The sequence below is a fragment of the Oncorhynchus tshawytscha genome, linkage group LG14 (genome assembly GCF_018296145.1).
Source record: "Oncorhynchus tshawytscha isolate Ot180627B linkage group LG14, Otsh_v2.0, whole genome shotgun sequence".
Lineage (NCBI taxonomy): Eukaryota > Metazoa > Chordata > Actinopteri > Salmoniformes > Salmonidae > Oncorhynchus > Oncorhynchus tshawytscha.
In genome coordinates this window covers 59,083,788-59,106,315 of record NC_056442.1, presented here as the reverse complement: position 1 = coordinate 59,106,315, position 22,528 = coordinate 59,083,788, and the positions used below count along the sequence as shown (strand labels likewise).

The window sequence follows — 22,528 nt, the reverse complement described above, 5'->3', positions numbered from 1 at the left end:
ATAAACGATAATACGGAGATTACTATGTTCAATAGCAATGGAATAGAATGAAGAACCGCCCACATTCACGCCCACAAAAAGACTACTTTTGCCCTGGCACTCAACTTGGAACGACTACAAATCCTCCTCCATCCCCCTCACTCTCTCCTCCATCCCCTCACCCTCTCCTCCAGCAGTCTGATCCTCTCCTCTATCCCCCTCACCCTCTCCTCCATCCCCCTCACCCTCTCCTCCATCCCCCTCACCCTCTCCTCCATCAGTCTGATCCTCTCCTCCATCCCCCTCACCCTCTCCTCCATCCCCCTCACCCTCTCCTCCATCCTCCTCACCCTCTCCTCCATCCTCCTCACCCTCTCCTCCATCCTCCTCACCCTCTCCTCCATCCCCCTCACCCTCTCCTCCATCCCCTCACCCTCTCCTCCATCAGTCTGATCCTCTCCTCCACCCCCTCACCCTCTCCTCCATCCACCTCAACCTCTCCTCCATCAGTCTGATCCTCTCCTCCACCCCATCACCCTCTCCTCCATCCCCTCACCCTCTCCTCCATCCTCCTCACCCTCTCCTCCATCCTCCTCACCCTCTCCTCCATCCTCCTCACCCTCTCCTCCATCCTCCTCACCCTCTCCTCCATCCCCCTCACCCTCTCCTCCATCCCCTCACCCTCTCCTCCATCCCCTCACCCTCTCCTCCATCAGTCTGGTCCTCTCCTCCACCCCCTCACCCTCTCTTCCATCCACCTCACCCTCTCCTCCATCAGTCTGATCCTCTCCTCCACCCCCCTCACCCTCTCCTCCATCCACCTCAACCTCTCCTCCATCAGTCTGATCCTCTCCTCCACCCCCATCAACCTCTCTTCCATCCCCTCACCCTCTCCTCCATCCTCCTCACCCTCTCCTCCATCCCCCTCACCCTCTCCTCCATCCTCCTCACCCTCTCCTCCATCAGTCTGATCTTCTCCTCCATCCTCCTCACCCTCTCCTCCATCCCCCTCACCCTCTCCTCCATCAGTCTGAGCCTCTCCTCCATCCTCCTCACCCTCTCCTCCATCCCCCTCACCCTCTCCTCCATCCTCCTCACCCTCTCCTCCATCCTCCTCACCCTCTCCTCCATCCTCCTCACCCTCTCCTCCATCCCCCTCACCCTCTCCTCCATCCCCTCACCCTCTCCTCCATCCCCTCACCCTCTCCTCCATCAGTCTGATCCTCTCCTCCATCAGTCTGATCCTCTCCTCCATCCCCTCACCCTCTCCTCCATCAGTCTGATCTTCTCCTCCACTCCCCTCACCCTCTCCTCCATCAGTCTGATCCTCTCCTCCATCCTCCTCACCCTCTCCTCCATCCCCTCACCCTCTCCTCCATCAGTCTGATCCTCTCCTCCACCCCCTCACCCTCTCCTCCATCAGTCTGATCCTCTCCTCCATCAGTCTGATCCTCTCCTCCATCCTCCTCACCCTCTCCTCCATCCTCCTCACCCTCTCCTCCATCCCCCTCACCCTCTCCTCCATCCCCCTCACCCTCTCCTCCATCCCCTCACCCTCTCCTCCATCAGTCTGATCCTCTCCTCCACCCCCTCACCTTCACTCCTCCATCCACCTCACCCTCTCCTCCATCAGTCTGATCCTCTCCTCCACCCCCTCACCCTCTCCTCCATCCCCTCACCCTCTCCTCCATCAGTCTGATCCTCTCCTCCACCCCCTCACCCTCTCCTCCATCAGTCTGATCCTCTCCTCCACCCCCTCACCCTCTCCTCCATCCACCTCAACCTCTCCTCCATCAGTCTGATCCTCTCCTCCACCCCTCACCCTCTCCTCCATCCCCTCACCCTCTCCTCCATCAGTCTGATCCTCTCCTCCATCCTCCTCACCCTCTCCTCCATCCCCCTCACCCTCTCCTCCATCCTCCTCACCCTCTCCTCCATCAGTCTGATCCTCTCCTCCATCCCCCTCACCCTCTCCTCCATCCCCCTCACCCTCTCCTCCATCAGTCTGAGCCTCTCCTCCATCCTCCATCCTCCATCCTCCTCACCCTCTCCTCCATCCCCCTCACCCTCTCCTCCTCACCCTCTCCTCCATCCCCTCACCCTCTCTCCATCCCCTCACCCTCTCCTCCATCCCCCTCACCCTCTCCTCCATCCCCCTCACCCTCTCCTCCATCCTCCTCACCCTCTCCTCCATCCCCCTCACCCTCTCCTCCATCCCCCTCACCCTCTCCTCCATCCCCCTCACCCTCTCCTCCATCCCCCTCACCCTCTCCTCCATCAGTCTGATCCTCTCCTCCATCAGTCTGATCCTCTCCTCCACCCCCCTCACCCTCTCCTCCATCAGTCTGATCCTCTCCTCCATCCCCTCACCCTCTCCTCCATCAGTCTGATCCTCTCCTCCACCCCCCTCACCCTCTCCTCCATCCTCCTCACCCTCTCCTCCATCCCCTCACCCTCTCCTCCATCAGTCTGATCCTCTCCTCCACCCCCTCACCCTCTCCTCCATCAGTCTGATCCTCTCCTCCATCCCCCTCACCCTGTCCTCCATCCACCTCAACCTCTCCTCCATCAGTCTGATCCTCTCCTCCACCCCCTCACCCTCTCCTCCATCCCCTCACCCTCTCCTCCATCAGTCTGATCCTCTCCTCCATCCTCCTCACCCTCTCCTCCATCCCCCTCACCCTCTCCTCCATCCTCCTCACCCTCTCCTCCATCCTCCTCACCCTCTCCTCCATCCTCCTCACCCTCTCCTCCATCCCCCTCACCCTCTCCTCCATCCCCCTCACCCTCTCCTCCATCCTCCTCACCCTCTCCTCCATCCCCCTCACCCTCTCCTCCATCCCCCTCACCCTCTCCTCCATCCCCCTCACACCCTCTCCTCCATCAGTCTGATCCTCTCCTCCATCAGTCTGATCCTCTCCTCCACCCCCTCACCCTCTCCTCCATCAGTCTGATCCTCTCCTCCATCCCCTCACCCTCTCCTCCATCAGTCTGATCCTCTCCTCCCCCCCCCTCACCCTCTCCTCCATCCTCCTCACCCTCTCCTCCATCCCCTCACCCTCTCCTCCATCAGTCTGATCCTCTCCTCCACCCCCTCACCCTCTCCTCCATCAGTCTGATCCTCTCCTCCATCCCCTCACCCTGTCCTCCATCCACCTCAACCTCTCCTCCATCAGTCTGATCCTCTCCTCCACCCCCTCACCCTCTCCTCCATCCCCTCACCCTCTCCTCCATCAGTCTGATCCTCTCCTCCATCCTCCTCACCCTCTCCTCCATCCCCCTCACCCTCTCCTCCATCCTCCTCACCCTCTCCTCCATCCTCCTCACCCTCTCCTCCATCCTCCTCACCCTCTCCTCCATCCCCCTCACCCTCTCCTCCATCCTCCTCACCCTCTCCTCCATCCTCCTCACCCTCTCCTCTCCTCATCCTCCTCACCCTGCTTTGTTTTTCTCTTGTTGATGTTGTTTCTCCACCTTGTTGTTATGCTGGACTGTTGTCTGGGTCTGGTTGAGGGGTGTTGTTGTCTGGGTCTGGTTGAGGGGTGTTGTTGTCTGGGTCTGGTTGAGGGGGTGTTGTTGTCTGGGTCTGGTTGAGGGGGTGTTGTTGTCTGGGTCTGGTTGAGGGGGTGTTGTTGTCTGGGTCTGGTTGAGGGGGTGTTGTTGTCTGGGTCTGGTTGAGGGGTGTTGTTGTCTGGGTCTGGTTGAGGGGTGTTGTTGTCTGGGTCTGGTTGAGGGGGTGTTGTTGTCTGGGTCTGGTTGAGGGGGTGTTGTTGTCTGGGTCTGGTTGAGGGGGTGTGTTGTTGTCTGGGTCTGGTTGAGGGGGTGTTGTTGTCTGGGTCTGGTTGAGGGGGTGTTGTTGTCTGGGTCTGGTTGAGGGGGTGTTGTTGTCTGGGTCTGGTTGAGGGGGTGTTGTTGTCTGGGTCTGGTTGAGGGGGTGTTGTTGTCTGGGTCTGGTTGAGGGGGTGTTGTTGTCTGGGTCTGGTTGAGGGGGTGTTGTTGTCTGGGTCTGGTTGAGGGGGTGTTGTTGTCTGGGTCTGGTTGAGGGGGTGTTGTTGTCTGGGTCTGGTTGAGGGGTGTTGTTGTCTGGGTCTGGTTGAGGGGGTGTTGTTGTCTGGGTCTGGTTGAGGGGGTGTTGTTGTCTGGGTCTGGTTGAGGGGTGTTGTTGTCTGGGTCTGGTTGAGGGGGTGTTGTTGTCTGGGTCTGGTTGAGGGGGTGTTGTTGTCTGGGTCTGGTTGAGGGGGTGTTGTTGTCTGGGTCTGGTTGAGGGGGTGTTGTTGTCTGGGTCTGGTTGAGGGGGTGTTGTTGTCTGGGTCTGGTTGAGGGGGTGTTGTTGTCTGGGTCTGGTTGAGGGGGTGTTGTTGTCTGGGTCTGGTTGAGGGGGTGTTGTTGTCTGGGTCTGGTTGAGGGGGTGTTGTTGTCTGGGTCTGGTTGAGGGGGTGTTGTTGTCTGGGTCTGGTTGAGGGGGTGTTGTTGTCTGGGTCTGGTTGAGGGGTGTTGTTGTCTGGGTCTGGTTGAGGGGTGTTGTTGTCTGGGTCTGGTTGAGGGGGTGTTGTTGTCTGGGTCTGGTTGAGGGGGTGTTGTTGTCTGGGTCTGGTTGAGGGGGTGTTGTTGTCTGGGTCTGGTTGAGGGGTGTTGTTGTCTGGGTCTGGTTGAGGGGGTGTTGTTGTCTGGGTCTGGTTGAGGGGTGTTGTTGTCTGGGTCTGGTTGAGGGGGTGTTGTTGTCTGGGTCTGGTTGAGGGGTGTTGTTGTCTGGGTCTGGTTGAGGGGTGTTATTGTTCTGGACTGTTGTCTGGGCTGGTAATAACATGGCTATATACAGGAAGTACCAGGTAATAACATGGCTATATACAGGAAGTAGCAGGTAATAACATGGCTATATACAGGAAGTAGCAGGTAATAACACGGCTATATACAGGAAGTACCAGGTAATAACATGGCTATATACAGGGAGTACCAGGTAATAACATGGTTATATACAGGGAGTACCAGGTAATAACATGGCTATATACAGGAAGTACCAGGTAATAACATGGCTATATACAGGAAGTACCAGGTAATAACATGGCTATATACAGGAAGTACCAGGTAATAACATGGCTATATACAGGAAGTACCAGGTAATAACATGGCTATATACAGGAAGTACCAGGTCATAACATGGCTATATACAGGAGTACCTGGTAATAACATGGCCATATACAGGGAGTACCAGGTAATGACATTGCTATATACAGGGAGTACCAGGTAATAACATGGCTATATACAGGGAGTACCAGGTAATAACATGACTATATACAGGGAGTACCAGGTAATAACATGGCTATATACAGGGAGTACCAGGTAATAACATGGCTATATACAGGGAGTACCAGGTAATAACATGGCTATATACAGGGAGTACCAGGTAATAACATGGCTATATACAGGGAGTATCAGGTAATAACATGGTTATATACAGGGAGTACCAGGTAATAACATGGTTATATACAGGGAGTACCAGGTAATAACATGGTTATATACAGGGAGTACCAGGTAATAACATGGTTATATACAGGGAGTACCAGGTAATAACATGGCTATATACAGGGAGTACAACTAACGGTTTCTAGCTAGGTTTTTTAACCCGTAGATATTGTAGTAATGTTTTGAATCACTCACACATTAGACGTGACAAAATGTATAGCATGGCAGGAAATACGTTTTTAAACCTGGAAAATGTTCTCCCCACCAACGAGGGGTGTGAACAGGACTTATGCCCGTGGCTCACAAGCAGGGGGGTAAGGGAAGTTCCCCAATGCTGGAAGGTGAAAAGGTTTGGGAACCCGCGCTCTACTGTACTGCGCTCTACTGCACTGCGCTCTACTGTACTGCACTATACTGTACTGCACTGTGCTCTGCTGTACTGTACTGCGCTCTACTGTACTGCACTCTACTGTACTGCACTCTACTGTACTGCACTATACTGTACTGCACTATGCTCTTCTGTACTGCACTGCGCTCTACTGTACTGCACTATGCTCTACTGTACTGCACTGCGCTCTACTGTAGTGCACTGTGCTCTACTGTAGTGCATTGCACTCTATTGTAATGTACTGCACTGTGCTCTACTGTATTGCGCTGTGCTCTACTGTATTGCGCTGTGCTCTACTGTATTGCACTGTGCTCTACTGTATTGCACTGTGCTCTACTGTACTGCACTGTGCTCTACTGTACTGCACTGTGCTCTACTGCACTGTGCTCTACTGTGCTGTGCTCTACTGTACTGCGCTCTACTGTGCTGTGCTCTACTGTACTGCACGGCGCTCTACTGCACTGCACTGCACTCTACTGTACCTCGCTCTACTGTACTGCACTGTGCTGTACTGTTCTCTACTGTAATGTACTGTGCTCTACTGTAATGTACTGTGCTCTACTGTAGTGCACTGCGCTCTACTGCACTGTGCTCTACTGTATTGCACTGCGCTTTACTGTAATGCACTTTATTGCACTGCACTGCTCTCTACTGTACTGCACTGCGCTCTGCTGTACGGCACTGCGCTGCGCTGTACTGCACTGTGCTCTAATGTACTGCACTGTGTTCTACTGTACTGCACTGTGCTCTATTGTACTGCACTGCGCTCTATTGTACTGCACTGCGCTCTACTGTACTGCACTGCGCTCTACTGTACTGCACTGTGCTCTACTGTATTGCACTGCGCTCTACTGTATTGCACTGCGCTCTACTGTACTGCACTGTGTTCTACTGTACTGCACTGTGTTCTACTGTATTGCACTGCGCTCTACTGTATTGCACTGCGCTCTATTGTACTGCACTGCGCTCTACTGTACTGCACTGTGCTCTACTGTACGGCACTGTGCTCTACTGTACGGCACTGCACTCTACTGTACGGCGCTGCGCTGTACTGCACTGTGCTCTAATGTACTGCACTGTGCTCTAATGTACTGCACTGTGTTCTACTGTACTGCACTGTGTTCTACTGTATTGCACTGCGCTCTACTGTATTGCACTGCGCTCTATTGTACTGCACTGCGCTCTACTGTACTGCACTGCGCTCTACTGTACGGCACTGCGCTCTAATGTACTGCACTGTGTTCTACTGCACTGTGTTCTACTGTATTGCACTGCGCTCTACTGTATTGCACTGCGCTCTATTGTACTGCACTGCGCTCTACTGTACTGCACTGTGCTCTAATGTACTGCACTGTGTTCTACTGTACTGCACTGTGCTCTACTGTACTGCACTGCACTCTACTGTACTGCACTGCACTCTACTGTACTGCACTGTGCTCTACTGTACTTTACTTTACCTCACTCTGCTCTACTGTACTGCACTCTGCTCTACTGTACTGTGCTGTGCTCTACTGTGCTCTACTGCAATGCACTGTGCTCCACTGTGCTCTACTGTACTCTACTGTGCTCTACTGCAATGCACTGCGTTCTACTGTACTGCACTGCGCTCTACTGTACTGCACTGCGCTCTACTGTACTGCAATGTGCTCTACTGCGCTCTACTGTACTGCACTATGCTCTACTGTACTGCACTGTGCTCTACTGTACTGCACTGTGCTCTACTGTACTGTATTCTGCTCTACTGCACTGTGCTCTACTGCAATGTGCTCCACTGCACTGCGCTCTACTGTACTGCACTGCACTCTACTGTACTGCACTGCACTCTACTGTACTGCACTGTGCTCTACTGTACTCTACTTTACCTCACTGCACTCTACTGTACTGCACTGTGCTCTACTGTACTCTACTTTACCTCACTGTGCTCTACTGTACTGCACTCTGCTCTACTGTACTGCGCTGTGCTCTACTGCAATGCACTGTGCTCTACTGTACTCTACTGTGCTCTACTGCAATGCACTGCGTTCTACTGTACTGTACTGCGCTCTACTGTACTGCACTGCGCTCTACTGTACTGCAATGTGCTCTACTGCGCTCTACTGTACTGCACTGTGCTCTACTGTGCTCTACTGTACTGTACTGCACTGTGCTCTACTGTACTGCACTGTGCTGTACTGTACTGCGCTCTACTGTACTGTACTCTACTGTACTGTGCTCTACTGTACTGCGCTGTGCTCTACTGTACTGCGCTGTGCTCTACTGTGCTCTACTGCACTGTACTGCACTGTGCTCTACTGTGCTCTACTGTGCTGCACTGTGCTCTACTGTGCTGCACTGTGCTCTACTGTGCTCTGCTATACTGCACTGTGCTCTACTGTGCTCTACTGTGCTGTACTGCACTGTGCTCTACTGTACTGCACTGTGCTCTACTGTACTGCACTGTGCTCTACTGTACTGCGCTGTACTGTATGACCATGATAGAACAAGCTACAGCTCTAGACTGAGAGAGATGTCACACACACACTGGCAAGTTAGTGATGCTAAGAGCCTGGGCTTACTGATTAATGAGAGTTAACTGTGGTGTGACACCCTCACACTGAGAGGTGAACTAGTGTTGATATGACCTGTCAATGAACTACTCATGACCGGGCCGTTGTGTCTCCTTCCTGCTGTTGTAGTAGCAGAACCAAAGGTTTTCTAGTGCTTTGGCTTTGTGATCAGGCTACTTAGAGTTGTGCCGATAAGGGGTTTTCATCCCTGGTTGGCCGACAAGACAACTGAACCGCTGCTACCCTGGCTATGACATAACGGTTTTAACAGCATTATGGACATGTGTGTGTGTGTGTGTGGGGGGTGGGTCGTCTGTAGGGCCTCAAAGGGGGGTTGGCTACTACCCTGACTATGACATAAGGGTTTTAACAGCATTATGGACGTGTGTGTGTGGGGGGGGTCGTCTGTAGGGCCTCCCGGGGGTTTGGCTGCTACCCTGACTATGACATAAGGGTTTTAACAGCGTTATGGACGTGTGTGTGTGTGGGGGGGGTGGGGGGGGGTCATCTGTAGGGCCTCCCGGGGTCGGCTGCTACCCTGACTATGACATAAGGGTTTTAACAGCGTTATGGACATTTTTACATTTGCTTGTTGTGAAATCACAACATTTAATATCTCACAGAACGGGCGACCTTAATGTAAATTACATTAAACTTTTCATGTGGGTCGGGCCTCCCATGTGGGGGGGCTGTAGGGCCTCCCGTGGGGGGGGGTGTCGTCTGTAGGGCCTTCCATGGGGGGGTAGGCTGTAGGGCCTCCCGTGTGGGGGGTGTCATCTGTAGGGCCTTCCATGGGGGGGTCGTCTGTAGGGCCTCCCGTCGGGCGCGGGGGCGCGCGCGTGCGCGTGTCTGTAGGTTACAGCCCACAGAGCCTTCATCGGGGCAGACTGACTCAGTTTGGTTACAGCCCACAGAGCCTTCATCAGGGCAGACTGACACTCAGGTCTGAAGGCTGGCCCGGCTGACAGAATATTCCCTCCCTAACTTTACTACTCTGTAATGAGTATATGCATTAACCTCCCATTTCTCTCTCCCTCTCTCTCTCTCCTCCCTCTCTCTCTCTCCTCTCTCCCTTCCCTCTTTCTCTCTCCCTCTCTCTCCCCTCCTTCCAGGCACTTGCAGCCAATGCGGGCACAGGTTTTGCCGTAGCGGAGCCTCAGGTGGCCATGTTCTGTGGGAAGCTCAACATGCACGTAAACATCCAGACAGGACGCTGGGAACCGGACCCTTCCGGGCTGAAGAGCTGTGTAGGAACCAAAGAGGGCGTGCTGCGCTACTGTCAGGAGGTGAGACCATGTTACACTGTTAACCTGTAGGGGGACCATTATCAGCGTGACTCCACAGTCGGTTGACCTTCCTACGGTCTCTCCGCTGACTCAGGTCTTTATTCACTGTGTTATACAGACCCTCCATAGATATTATCATATAAACACATCCATCTCTCCTTGTCTGTCTCTGTAAACTACTGTAACCCCTAACTGTACACCATATCTAAAGACACACACACACACACACAATTGTCTATTACTATATTTGTGAGGATTGTTTGGGGACCAACAATTGATTCTCATTCCAAATCATTAATTCTAACCCTTAATCTAATCCCTAACCCCCAATATTTAAACCTAACCCTAAACCTAACCCTCAATCCAATCCCTAACCCTAATTCTAACCCTTAATCTCTAAACCTAACCCTCAATCTAATCCCTGACCCTCAATCTAATCCCTAAACCTAAAATAGCTTTTTTCTTTTTTAGGACTGGCAAAATGTCAACATGTCCTCACTTGTTGGAATTCTCCTTGGTTTACTATTTTTGTGAGGATTTGTTGTCCAAGTATATTCACATGCTGAGCTAACTGGAGACAGGAGGGAGATGAATAGGTAATGAAGAAACACCATTTATCCCTCTCTCTCTCTCTCTCTGTCTCTCTCTGTCTCTCTCTCTCTCGCTCTACCTCTCTCCCCCGCCTCTCTCTCTCTCCCCCCCTCTCTCTCTCTCTCTCTCCCCCCCCCCCGCCTCTCCCTCTCCCTCTCTCTCTCTCTCTCTCTCTCTCTCTCTCCTCCCCCGCCTCTCCCTCTCTCTCTCCCCCGCCTCTCCCTCTCTCTCTTCCCCCGCCTCTCTCTCTCTCTCTCTCCCCCCCTCTCCCCTCTCTCTCTCTCCCCCGCCTCTCCCTCTCTCTCTCTCTCTCCCCCCGCCTCTCCCTCTCTCTCTCTCTCTCCCCCCTCTCTCTCTCCCTCTCCCCCGCCTCTCTCTCTCTCTCTCTCTCCCCCCTCCCCCGCCTCTCTCCCCTGCCTCTCTCCAACGCCTCCCTCCCCTCTCTCTTTCTCTCAGATGTACCCTGAGCTCCAGATCACTAACGTGGTGGAGGCCAACCAGCCAATCAGGATTGAGAACTGGTGCAAGAAGGAGAAGAAGCTGTGTAAAGGCCACGCCCACATCGTGGTGCCTTACAAATGTTTAGGTGAGAACCACCAAAGGGTCATAGATAATATATAACACTATTCTGTTGACTTTCCATTGGAGGTTTCCCCCAGTGTTTGACATAAAGGTCTCGGACTTTGTTTCCATGGCCCAGCTCCAGAGACTCACTGGGCCTCAGTGGACGTGCCCGGACTTTGGGCCAGGACGAGGGGGCTGGGCCATTTCGGGTTGCGTTACCTAACTATCACTAATTGTGAAAACCTTCTTACGAAGCAAGTGTTTTGACTATTCCTCCTGTATAACATCATGGTGTGTAGACCAGGGTAACATCATGGTGTGTAGACCAGGGTAACATCATGGTGTGTAGACCAGGGTAATATCATGGTGTGTAGACCAGGGTAATATCATGGTGTGTAGACCAGGGTAATATCATGGGGTGTAGACCAGGGTAACATCATGGTGTGTAGACCAGGGTAACATCATGGTGTTTAGACCAGGGTAACATCATGGTGTTTAGACCAGGGTAACATCATGGTGTGTAGAACCGGATAGGCCGGTTCACGGGCCAGGAGCGTGCGGACAGGCCGGTTCACGGGCCAGGAGCGTGCGGACAGGCCGGTTCACGGGCCAGGAGCGTGCGGACAGGCCGGTTCACGGGCCAGGAGCGTGCGGACAGGCCGGTTCACGGGCCAGGAGCGTGCGGACAGGCCGGTTCACGGGCCAGGAGCGTGCGGACAGGCCGGTTCACGGGCCAGGAGCGTGCGGACAGGCCGGTTCACGGGCCAGGAGCGTGCGGACAGGCCGGTTCACGGGCCAGGAGCGTGCGGACAGGCCGGTTCACGGGCCAGGAGCGTGCGGACAGGCCGGTTCACGGGCCAGGAGCGTGCGGACAGGCCGGTTCACGGGCCAGGAGCGTGCGGACAGGCCGGTTCACGGGCCAGGAGCGTGCGGACAGGCCGGTTCACGGGCCAGGAGCGTGCGGACAGGCCGGTTCACGGGCCAGGAGCGTGCGGACAGGCCGGCTCACGGGCCAGGAGCGTGCGGACAGGCCGGCTCACGGGCCAGGAGCGTGCGGACAGGCCGGCTCACGGGCCAGGAGCGTGCGGACAGGCCGGCTCACGGGCCAGGAGCGGAGACGTTAAAAACAGGCTAGATGAGGAGAAGAGAGGAGAGACATATTGGAGAGGCATTTTATTGACTAATCTCAGCCTTGGGCTGTGGTTTTACTAGAGATCCACACACTCCGTCAGAAGCAATAGGATGGCCAAGGCTGGCAAAGACATTTACTGTGGAGGCAGCAGGTCACAAGCACTTCACAATACAGCACTTCACAGTACAGCACCTCACAGTACAGCAGCTCACAGCGTAGCACCTCACAGCGTAGCACCTCACAGCGTAGCACCTCACAGCGTAGCACCTCACAGTACAGCACCTCACAGTACAGCACCTCACAGTACAGCACCTCACAGCGTAGCACCTCACAGCGTAGCACCTCACAGCGTAGCACCTCACAGCGTAGCACCTCACAGCGTAGCACCTCACAGTACAGCACCTCACAGTACAGCACCTCACAGCGTAGCACCTCACAGCGTAGCACCTCACAGTACAACATCTCACAGTACAGCATCTCACAGTACAGCATCTCACAGTACAGCACCTCAGTGTAGCATCTCACAGTACAGAACCTCACAGTACAGCACCTCACATAGCAGCGAGGTCACAAGCACCTCACAGTACAGCACCTCACAGCGTAGCACCTCACAGTACAGCACCTCACAGTACAGCACCTCACATAGCAGCGAGGTCACAAGCACCTCACAGTACAGCACCTCACAGCGTAGCACCTCACAGTACAGCACCTCACAGTACAGCACCTCACATAGCAGCGAGGTCACAAGCACCTCACAGTACAGCACCTCACAGCGTAGCACCTCACAGTACAGCACCTCACAGTACAGCACCTCACATAGCAGCGAGGTCACAAGCACCTCACAGTACAGCACCTCACAGTGTAGCACCTCACAGTGTAGCACCTCACAGTACAGAACCTCACAGTACAGCACCTCACAGTGTAGCACCTCACAGTGTAGCACCTCACAGTGTAGCACCTCACAGTGTAGCACCTCACAGTGTAGCACCTCACAGTACAGAACCTCACAGTACAGAACCTCACAGTTCAGAACCTCACATAGCAGAGAGAGAGTCCTCCTGTGTAGCTCTGCTATTTCCAGCTCCCTACTCTCTCATTATCTAAACCACTGCCTTCTCTTTCTCTTCCTTCTCTCCCTCCCTGTCTAGTGGTGTAATGCTGTCCTCAGGCCTGGTTGTTGTTGAACCACCTAACGACCAGTTAGCAGATCACAGGCCTCCTCTTTCTGGGCCTCTACACCTCCATTATATGGTTTCATCCATCCTTCCATCTCAACCTTCTCTTTCTCCTGCTCCTTTCTGTTCTCTGCATACATTATTTTGTGTTTTACGTTGTACACGGAGGACATTTTTGCAAAATTCTGCATGCAGAGTCTCAATTTGGTGTTTGTCCCATTTTGTGAAATCTTGGTTGGTGAGCGGGACCCCAGACCTCACAACCATAAAGGGCAATGGGTTCTATGACTGATTCAAGTATTTTTAGCCAGATCCTAATTGGTATGTTGAATTTGATGTTCCTTTTGATGGCGTAGAAGGCCCTTCTTGCCTTGTCTCTCAGATCATTCACAGCTTTGTGGAATTTGTATTTGTGGTCCTGGGAACTGGACCTTTTTTAGAACACCATTATCTTTGTCTTACTGAGATTTACTGTCAGGGCCCAGGTCTGTCAGGGCCCAGGTCTGTCAGGGCCCAGGTCTGTCAGGGCCCAGGTCTGTCAGGGCCCAGGTCTGTCAGGGCCCAGGTCTGTCAGGGCCCAGGTCTGTCAGGGCCCAGGTCTGTCAGGGCCCAGGTCTGTCAGGGCCCAGGTCTGTCAGGGCCCAGGTCTGTCAGGGCCCAGGTCTGTCAGGGCCCAGGTCTGTCAGGGCCCAGGTCTGTCAGGGCCCAGGTCTGTCAGGGCCCAGGTCTGTCAGGGCCCAGGTCTGTCAGGGCCCAGGTCTGTCAGGGCCCAGGTCTGTCAGGGCCCAGGTCTGTCAGGGCCCAGGTCTGTCAGGGCCCAGGTCTGTCAGGGCCCAGGTCTGTCAGGTCCCAGGCCCTTGGTTGGAGACAGAAGCACCAGATCATCAGCAAACAGTAGACATTTGACTTCAAATTCTAGTAGGTTGAGGCCGGGTGCTGCAGACTGTTCTAGTGCCCGCGCCAATTCATTGATATACATGTGTGATTGAATGAATGAATTTCTTGGTTTGTTGTGGCAACCCATCCCTTATGGGATTAATTGACATGTAAAACAAACAAACAATAATTTAAAGTTCTTCTTCTCTGCGTAAAATATTTTTTTATTTAAATGCCCCCCCCCCCCAAAAAAATACTCTACATAATAGTAAATAATAGATAATAATAATAATACATAATAGTAAATAAGATTATCCAAACAATAATTATTTATAAATAAATATACATCCATATCCTGATAAATAAATAAAGAAAAATTAAATTGAAGGAATATGAACCCAGTCTGACACAAAGAGAAGATTCATATGGGAGACAGGCCTATACACTATATATACACCATCTATATTCACTATATATATACTGCCAGGGCGTACGTACACGTACCACAGATATTTTAGCTTCTATGTTGATGGGTGGGGCCCAAGCTGCATTCCTGTCTCACCCCACGGCCCCGTGGAAAGAAATCAGTGTTTTTAAAACGAATTTTAATAAAGTTGTTTTTGGATTTGAGCTTTATTTTTGTCGTATGTTTTCCCACTTTCTATCCATTTGTATATGACCCTCATGCCATTTCTTTCTTAGGTTTTTGCATTCTTCATCAAACCATTTAATTTGTTATTGTTTTTCATTTTCTTAGGTTAATATTTTTGTGCAGGAAGTTTTTTGGTTAGTTTCCACACTACTTTCCTTCCATCTGTAGTATTTCTTAATACAGGTCTTTGGTTTTGATGTCTCATGATTGAGTATTGCTCTGTTCAAGTAAAGTCTGCTGCCTCAGTTTGTATGATGGCAATTTGCATGTACTCCAGAATGTTATGAAGAGTGATCAGATGAATCGCAAAGTCCCTTTTTGCCATGCAAATTAACTGAATCCCCCAAAAACATTTTCGCTGCATTTCAGCCCTGCCACAAAAGGACCAGCTGACATCATGTCAGTGATTCTCTCGTTAACACAGGTGTGGATGTTGACGAGGACAAGGCTGGAGATCACTCTGTCATGCTGATTGAGTTCGAATAACAGACTGGAGGGTGGTGCTTGGAATCATTGTTCTTCCTCTGTCAACCATGGTTACCTGCAAGGAAACACGTGCCGTCATCATTGCTTTGCACAAAAAGGGCTTCACAGGCAAGGATATTGCTGCCAGTAAGATTGCATGTAAATCAACCATTTATCGGATCATCAAGAACTTCAAGGAGAGCGGTTAAATTGTTGTGAAGAAGGCTTTCGGGCGCCCAAGAAAGTCCAGCAAGCGCCAGGACCGTCTCCTAAAGTTGATTCAGCTGTGGGATCAGGGCACCACCAGTACAGAGCTTGCTCAGGAATGGCAGCAGGCAGGTGTGAGTGCATCTACACGCACACTGAGGCGAAGACTTTTAGAGGATGGCCTGGTGTCAAGAAGGGCAGCAAAGAAGCCACTTCTCTCCAGGAAAAACATCAGGGACAGACTGATATTCTGCAAAAGGTACAGGGATTGGACTGCTGAGGATGGGGGTAAAGTAATTTTCTCTGATGAATCCCCTTTCAGATTGTTTGGGGCATATGGAAAAAAGCTCGTCCAGAGAAGACAAGGTGAGCGCTACCATCAGTCCTGTGTCATGCCAACAGTAAAGCATCCTGAGACCATTCATGTGTGGGGTTGCTTCTCAGCCAAGGGAGTGGGCTCACTCACAATTTTGCCTAAGAACACAGCCATGAATAAAGAATGGTACCAACACATCCTCTGAGAGCAACTTCTCCCCAACCATCCAGGAACAGTTTGGTGACGAACAATGCCTTTTCCAGCATGATGGAGCACCTTGCCATAAGGCAAAAGTGATAACTAAGTGGCTCGGGGAACAAAACATCAATGTTTTGGGTCCATGGCCAGGAAACTCCCCAGACCCTAATCCCATTGAGAACTTGTGGTCAATCCTCAAGAGGCGGGTGGACAAACAAAAACCCACACATTCTGACAAACTCCAAGCATTGATTATGCAAGAATGGGCTGCCATCAGTCAGGATGTGGCCCAGAAGTTAATTGACAGCATGCTAGGGCGGATTGCAGAGGTCTTGAAAAAGAAGGGTCAACACTGCAAATATTGACTCTTTGCATCAACTTCATGTAATTGTCAATAAAAGCCTTTGACACTTATGAAATGCTTGTAATTATACTTCAGTATTCCATAGTAACATCTGACAAAAATATCTAAAGACACTGAGGCAGCAAACTTTGTGGAAATTAATATTTGTGTCACTCTCAAAACTTTTGGCCACGACTGTAGTGTGATTCTGCTGTGATCTGATAGAGGGGTCAGTGGGCTGACTGTGAACGCTCTGAGAGACTCTGGGTTGAGGTCAGTGATAAAGTAGTCTACAGTACTACTGCCAAGAGATGAACTATAGGTGTACCTACCATAGGGTGTCAGGTTCTGGTCCAGTTCTGGCATTTAGGTCGCCACAGACTACATGTCCCTGGGCCTGGAAATGGTTGATCTCCCCCTCCAGGATGGAGAAGATGTCATGGTTAAAGTGATATATTATATATCCCTCCACCCTCTCCTCAATAAGAACCCTCTCCTCAATAAGGACCCAAAGTCTCCCCCTCTCCTCTCTCCTTATATCCCCATCTCCTTATATCTCCTTATATCCCCATCTCCTAATATCCCCATCTCCTAATATCCCCATCTCCCCTCCCCATCTCCTTATATCCCCATCTCCTTATATCCCCATCTCCTTATACCCCATCTCCTTATACCCCCATCTCCTTATACCCCCCATCTCCTTATACCCCCATCTCCTTATATCCCCCATCTCCTTATATCCCCCATCTCCTTATATCCCCCATCTCCTTATCCCCCATCTCCTTATATCCCCCATCTCCTTATATCCCCCATCTCCTTATCCCCCATCTCCCCCCATCTCCTTATATCCCCCATCTCCTTATATCCCCCATCTCCTTATATCCCCCATCTCCTTATCCCCCATCTCCTTATATCCCCATCTCCTTATATCCCCCATCTCCTTATATCCCCCATCTCCTTATATCCCCATCTCCTTATATCCCCCATCTCCTTATATCTCCTTATCTCCTTATATCCCCCATCTCCTTATATCTCCTTATCTCCTTATATCCCCCATCTCCTTATATCCCCATCTCCTCCCCATCTCCTTATATCCCCATCTCCTTATATCCCCATCTCCTTATATCCCCCATCTCCTTATATCCCCCATCTCCTTATATCCCCCATCTCCTTATATCCCCCATCTCCTTATATCCCCATCTCCCTCCCCTCTCCTTATAACCCCATCTCCTTATATCCCCTGTCCCTGTCTCTGTCTCTGTGTCTCTCTCTCTGTCTATGTTTCTGTCTCTCTCTCTCTCTCTCTCTATTTCTGTGTCTCTGTCTCTCTGTCTCTCTCTGTGTCTCTGTCTCTCTCTCGCTCTCTGTTTCTGTGTCTCTGTCTCTGTCTCCGTGTCTCTATCTCTGTCTCTGTGTCTCTGTTTCTGTCTCTCTCTCTCTCTCTCTCTCTCTCTCTCTCTCTCTCTGTGTCTCTCTCTCTCTCTCTCTCTCTCTCTCTCTCTCTCTCTGTGTCTCTCTCTCTCTCTCTATCTCTCTGTCTCTGTCTCTGTGTCTCTCTCTCTCTCTCTCTCTCTCTCTATTTCTGTGTCTCTCTGTGTCTCTGTCTCTCTCTCTCTCTATTTCTGTGTCTGTCTCTCTGTCTCTCTGTGTCTCTCTCTCTCTCTCTCTGTCTCTCTGTGTCTCTGTCTGTCTCTCTCTCTCTCTCTCTCTCTCTCTGTTTCTGTGTCACTCTCTCTCTTTCTGTGTCTCTGTCTCTGTCTTTCTCTCTGTGTCCAGGTCCTTTCCCAGCTGAATAAAGTAATAAAATGAATGTTGTGTAAGACTAACGGCTCACTAGGTTATGTTTGTGTAATGCTGATCTATATGTCCTTTCAGTGGGGGAGTTTGTGAGTGACGTGCTGCTGGTTCCTGAGAAGTGCAGGTTCTTCCACAAGGAGAGGATGGACATGTGTGTCAGTCACCAACAGTGGCACGGGGTGGCCGAGGAGGTAAGAACCATGTGTGTCAGGCACGAGGTGGCCGAGGAGGTAAGAACCATGTGTGTCCTTCACTGCTAGAGACGTCATTACAGACCCTGAATCGATCCTGGGCTGTATCACAACCGGCCGTGACTGGGAGTCCCATAGGGCGGTGCACAGTTGGCCCAGTGTCGTCTGGGTTTGGCCGTCACTGTAAATAAGCTCTCTGTCTGTCTGTCTCGCTCTCTGTCTGTCTGTCTCGCTAAAAGTCTGTCTGTCTCGCTCTCTGTCTGTCTGTCTGTCTCGCTCTCTGTCTGTCTGTCTGTCTGTCTCGCTCTCTGTCTGTCTGTCTGTCTGGCTCGATCTCTGTCTGTCTGTCTGGCTCGATCTCTGTCTGGCTCGCTCACTTACTGTCGGTCTCTCTCTCTAGCAGGGTAATATACAGGCTTTAAACAAGGACTCTGTTGTTCTTCTATGGTAACTAGTAGAGAGAAGGCATGTTGCCCAATGGACTCTACACTGTTTCTGTTTACAGTCTCTCCTCCCACGCTGTTACTGTCTCTCCTCCCACGCTGTTACTGTCTCTCCTCCCACGCTGTTACTGTCTCTCCTCCCACGCTGTTACTGTCTCTCCTCCCACGCTGTTACTGTCTCTCCTCCCACGCTGTTACTGTCTCTCCTCCCACGCTGTTACTGTCTCTCCTCCCACGCTGTTACTGTCTCTCCTCCCACGCTGTTACTGTCTCTCCTCCCACGCTGTTACTGTCTCTCCTCCCACGCTGTTACTGTCTCTCCTCCCACGCTGTTACTGTCTGTCCTCCCACGCTGTTACTGTCTCTCCTCCCACGCTGTTACTGTCTCTCCTCCCACGCTGTTACTGTCTCTCCTCCCACGCTGTTACTGTCTCTCCTCCCACGCTGTTACTGTCTCTCCTCCCACGCTGTTACTGTCTCTCCTCCCACGCTGTTACTGTCTTCCTCCCACGCTGTTACTGTCTCTCCTCCCACGCTGTTACTGTCTCTCCTCCCACGCTGTTACTGTCTCTCCTCCCACGCTGTTACTGTCTCTCCTCCCACGCTGTTACTGTCTCTCCTCCCACGCTGTTACTGTCTCTCCTCCCACGCTGTTACTGTCTCTCCTCCCACGCTGTTACTGTCTCTCCTCCCACGCTGTTACTGTCTCTTCTCCCACGCTGTTACTGTCTCTCCTCCCACGCTGTTACTGTCTCTCCTCCCACGCTGTTACTGTCTCTCCTCCCACGCTGTTACTGTCTCCTCCCACGCTGTTACTGTCTCTCCTCCCACGCTGTTACTGTCTCTCCTCCCACGCTGTTACTGTCTCCTCTCTACCTGTCAGTCCCTCCCCTCCCCCTTCTCTACCTGTCTCTCCCTGCCCTCCCCCCCATCTCTACCTGTCTCTCCCTCCCCTCCCCCCTCTCTCTGTCTCTCCCTCCCCTCCCCCTCTCTCTGTCTCTCCCTCCCCTCCCACCTCTCTCTGTCTCTCCCTGCCCTCCCCCTCTCTCTGTCTCTCCCTCCCTCCCCCTCTCTCTGTCTCTCCCTGCCCTCCCCCTCTCCTGTCTCTCCCTGCCCTCCCCCTTCTCTACCTGTCTCTCCCTGCCCTCCCCCTTCTCTACCTGTCTCTCCCTGCCCTCCCCCTTCTCTACCTGTCTCTCCCTGCCCTCCCCCTTCTCTACCTGTCTCTCCCTGCCCTCCCCCTTCTCTACCTGTCTCTCCCTGCCCTCCCCCTTCTCTACCTGTCTCTCCCTGCCCTCCCCCTTCTCTACCTGTCTCTCCCTGCCCTCCCCCTTCTCTACCTGTCTCTCCCTGCCCTCCCCCTTCTCTACCTGTCTCTCCCTGCCCTCCCCCTTCTCTACCTGTCTCTCCCTGCCCTCCCCCTTCTCTACCTGTCTCTCCCTGCCCTCCCCCTTCTCTACCTGTCTCTCCCTGCCCTCCCCCTTCTCTACCTGTCTGGCTGAGTGCTTCCCAGTTGTCCTATGATCAGAGTTTAGGTTTAGAGCTGCTCTCTAACCAGACTAGTGCTGTGGTGGAAACCATGTAGTCCTCCAGACAGATTTCGTAAGGCTATCTTGGAGCCAACAGTTAGGAGAGCAACACACACCTGGCCTGCTTGGCTCCTAGCCCTGTGTACTTGCTGCCACTGGCTTGTCCCTGCACGGCGGCCTGAATGCAGTCTAGATTGTGTGACTGTCAGCGTTTACACAGGCAGCCCAATTCTGAGCTTTTTTTCATTAATTGGTCTTTTGACCAATCAGATCAGCTCTTCTGCCAATAATTGGGAATAGATCAGAATTGGGCTTCCTGTGTAAACCCAGCCTCGCCGGGCCCTGGTCGGACCCAGTCCGAGTTAGACCCAGCCTCACTAGACCCTCTACAGCCTATAGACTTATGAGGCATTCTCCTCAGACTGTTTCTTGTCAGTATTACATGTGTAGTGTTTCACTCTCTCTCCCATCTCTCCCTTTCTCCTCTCCCCCTCTTCTCCATCCCTCTCTCCTCTCCCCCCTCCTCTCCATCCCTCTCTCCTCTCCATCCCTCTCCATCCTCTCCCCCTCCTCCTCTCCATCCCTCTCTCCTCTCCATCCCTCTCTCCTCTCCCCCTCCTCTCCATCCTCTCCATCCCTCTCTCCTCTCCCCCTCCTCTCCATCCCTCTCTCCTCTCCATCCCTCTCTCCTCTCCCCTCTCCTCTCCATCCCTCTCTCCTCTCTCATCCCTCTCTCCTCTCCATCCCTCTCTCCTCTCCATCCCTCTCTCCTCTCCCCCCTCCTCTCCATCCCTCTCTCCTCTCCATCCCTCTCTCCTCTCCCCAGGCCTGTTCCAAGGGGACCATGGTCCTTCACAGCTATGGCATGTTACTGCCCTGTGGCATTGATAAGTTCCATGGTACAGAGTATGTATGCTGCCCCTCCCCTGGGGAACCCTCCCTGCCCGCCATGCCCTCCCAGGAGGAAGAAGAAGAAGATGAAGAGGAGGATGAAGAGGTGGAGGAGACGGCACTGGATCAGGATGATCTTGTAGAGAAGGAGAGGTGTGTGTGTGTGTGTGTGTCCTCTATTTTAGCCATAAGCGTTGCTGACAGGTGTATTAAAATGAGCACACAGCCATGCAATCTCCATAGACAAACATTAGCAGTAGAATGGCCCTTACTGAAGAGCTCAGTGACCTTCAACGTGTCACCGTCATATGATGCCCCGGTCAACTGTAAGTGCTGTTATTGTGGAAATGTCTCAGCTGAGCTGTTGTTGCTCCAAGAAGTGGTTATTGTGGAAACATCTAGGAGCAACAACGGCTCAGCTACAAAGTGGTAGGCCACACAAGCTCACAAGCTCACAGAACTGGACCGCCGAGTGCTGAAGTGCGTAAAAATGATCTGTCCTCGGTTGCAACACTCACTACCGAGTTCCAAACTGCCTCTGGAAGCAACGTCAGCACAATAACTGTTAGTCTGGAGCTTCATGAAATGGGTTTCCGTGGACGAGCAGCCGCACACAAGCCTAAGATCACCATGAGCAATGCCAAGCGTCGGCCTTAGTGGTGTAAAGCTCCCCGCCATTGGACCCTGGAGCAGTGGAAACACGTTCTCTGGAGTGATGAATCACGCTTCACCATCTGGCAGTTCGATGGATGAATCTGGGTTTGGCGGATGCCAGGAGAACGCTACCTGCCCCAATGCGCAGTGCCCGCTGTAAAGTTTGGTGGAGGAGGAATAATGTTCTGGGGCTGTTTTTCATGGTTCGGCTCCTTAGATCCAGTGAAGGGAAACCTTAACACTACAGTATACAATGACATTCTAGATGAATCTGTGCTTCCAGATTTGTGCCAACAGTTTGGGAAAGCCCTTTCCTGTTTCAGCATGACAGTGCCCGCGTGCACAAATCGAGGTCCATACAGAAATGGTTTGTCGGGATCGATGTGGAAGAACTTGACTGGCCTGCACAGAGCCCTGACCTCAACCCCATCGAACACCTTTGGGATGAATTGGAACGCCGACAGCGAGCCAGACCTAATCGCCCAACATCAGTGCCCGATGTTGGCTGAATGGAAGCAAGTCCCCGCAGCAATGTTCCAACATCTAGTGTAAAGCCTTCCCAGAAGAGTGGAGGCTGTTATAGCAGCAATGTTCCAACATCTAGTGGAAAGCCTTCCCAGAAGAGTGGAGGCTGTTGTAGCAGCAATGTTCCAACATCTAGTGGAAAACCTTCCCAGAAGAGTGGAGGCTGTTATAGCAGCAATGTACCAACATCTAGTGGAAAGCCTTCCCTGAAGAGTGGAGGCTGTTATAGCAGCAATGTTCCATCATCGAGTGGAAAGCCTTCCCAGAAGAGTGGAGGCTGTTATAGCAGCAATGTTCCAACATCTAGTGGAAAGCCT

The 22,528-nt window shown here is 52.3% G+C and overlaps 1 protein-coding gene across 1 annotated transcript in view; it reads left to right on the top strand.

The window, feature by feature from the left end:
- Positions 1-9,464: 9,464 nt before the first annotated feature.
- aplp2 (amyloid beta (A4) precursor-like protein 2) overlaps positions 9,465-22,528 on the top strand; it is an 88,297-nt gene continuing 75,233 nt past the window's right edge. The window contains exons 1-4 of the mRNA XM_042297766.1: positions 9,465-9,662; positions 10,710-10,839; positions 18,057-18,169; positions 20,968-21,185. Of these exons, the coding sequence (XP_042153700.1) occupies positions 9,543-9,662; positions 10,710-10,839; positions 18,057-18,169; positions 20,968-21,185 (581 nt within the window). The 5' untranslated portion in view covers positions 9,465-9,542. The remainder of the gene's footprint in view (positions 9,663-10,709; positions 10,840-18,056; positions 18,170-20,967; positions 21,186-22,528) is intronic.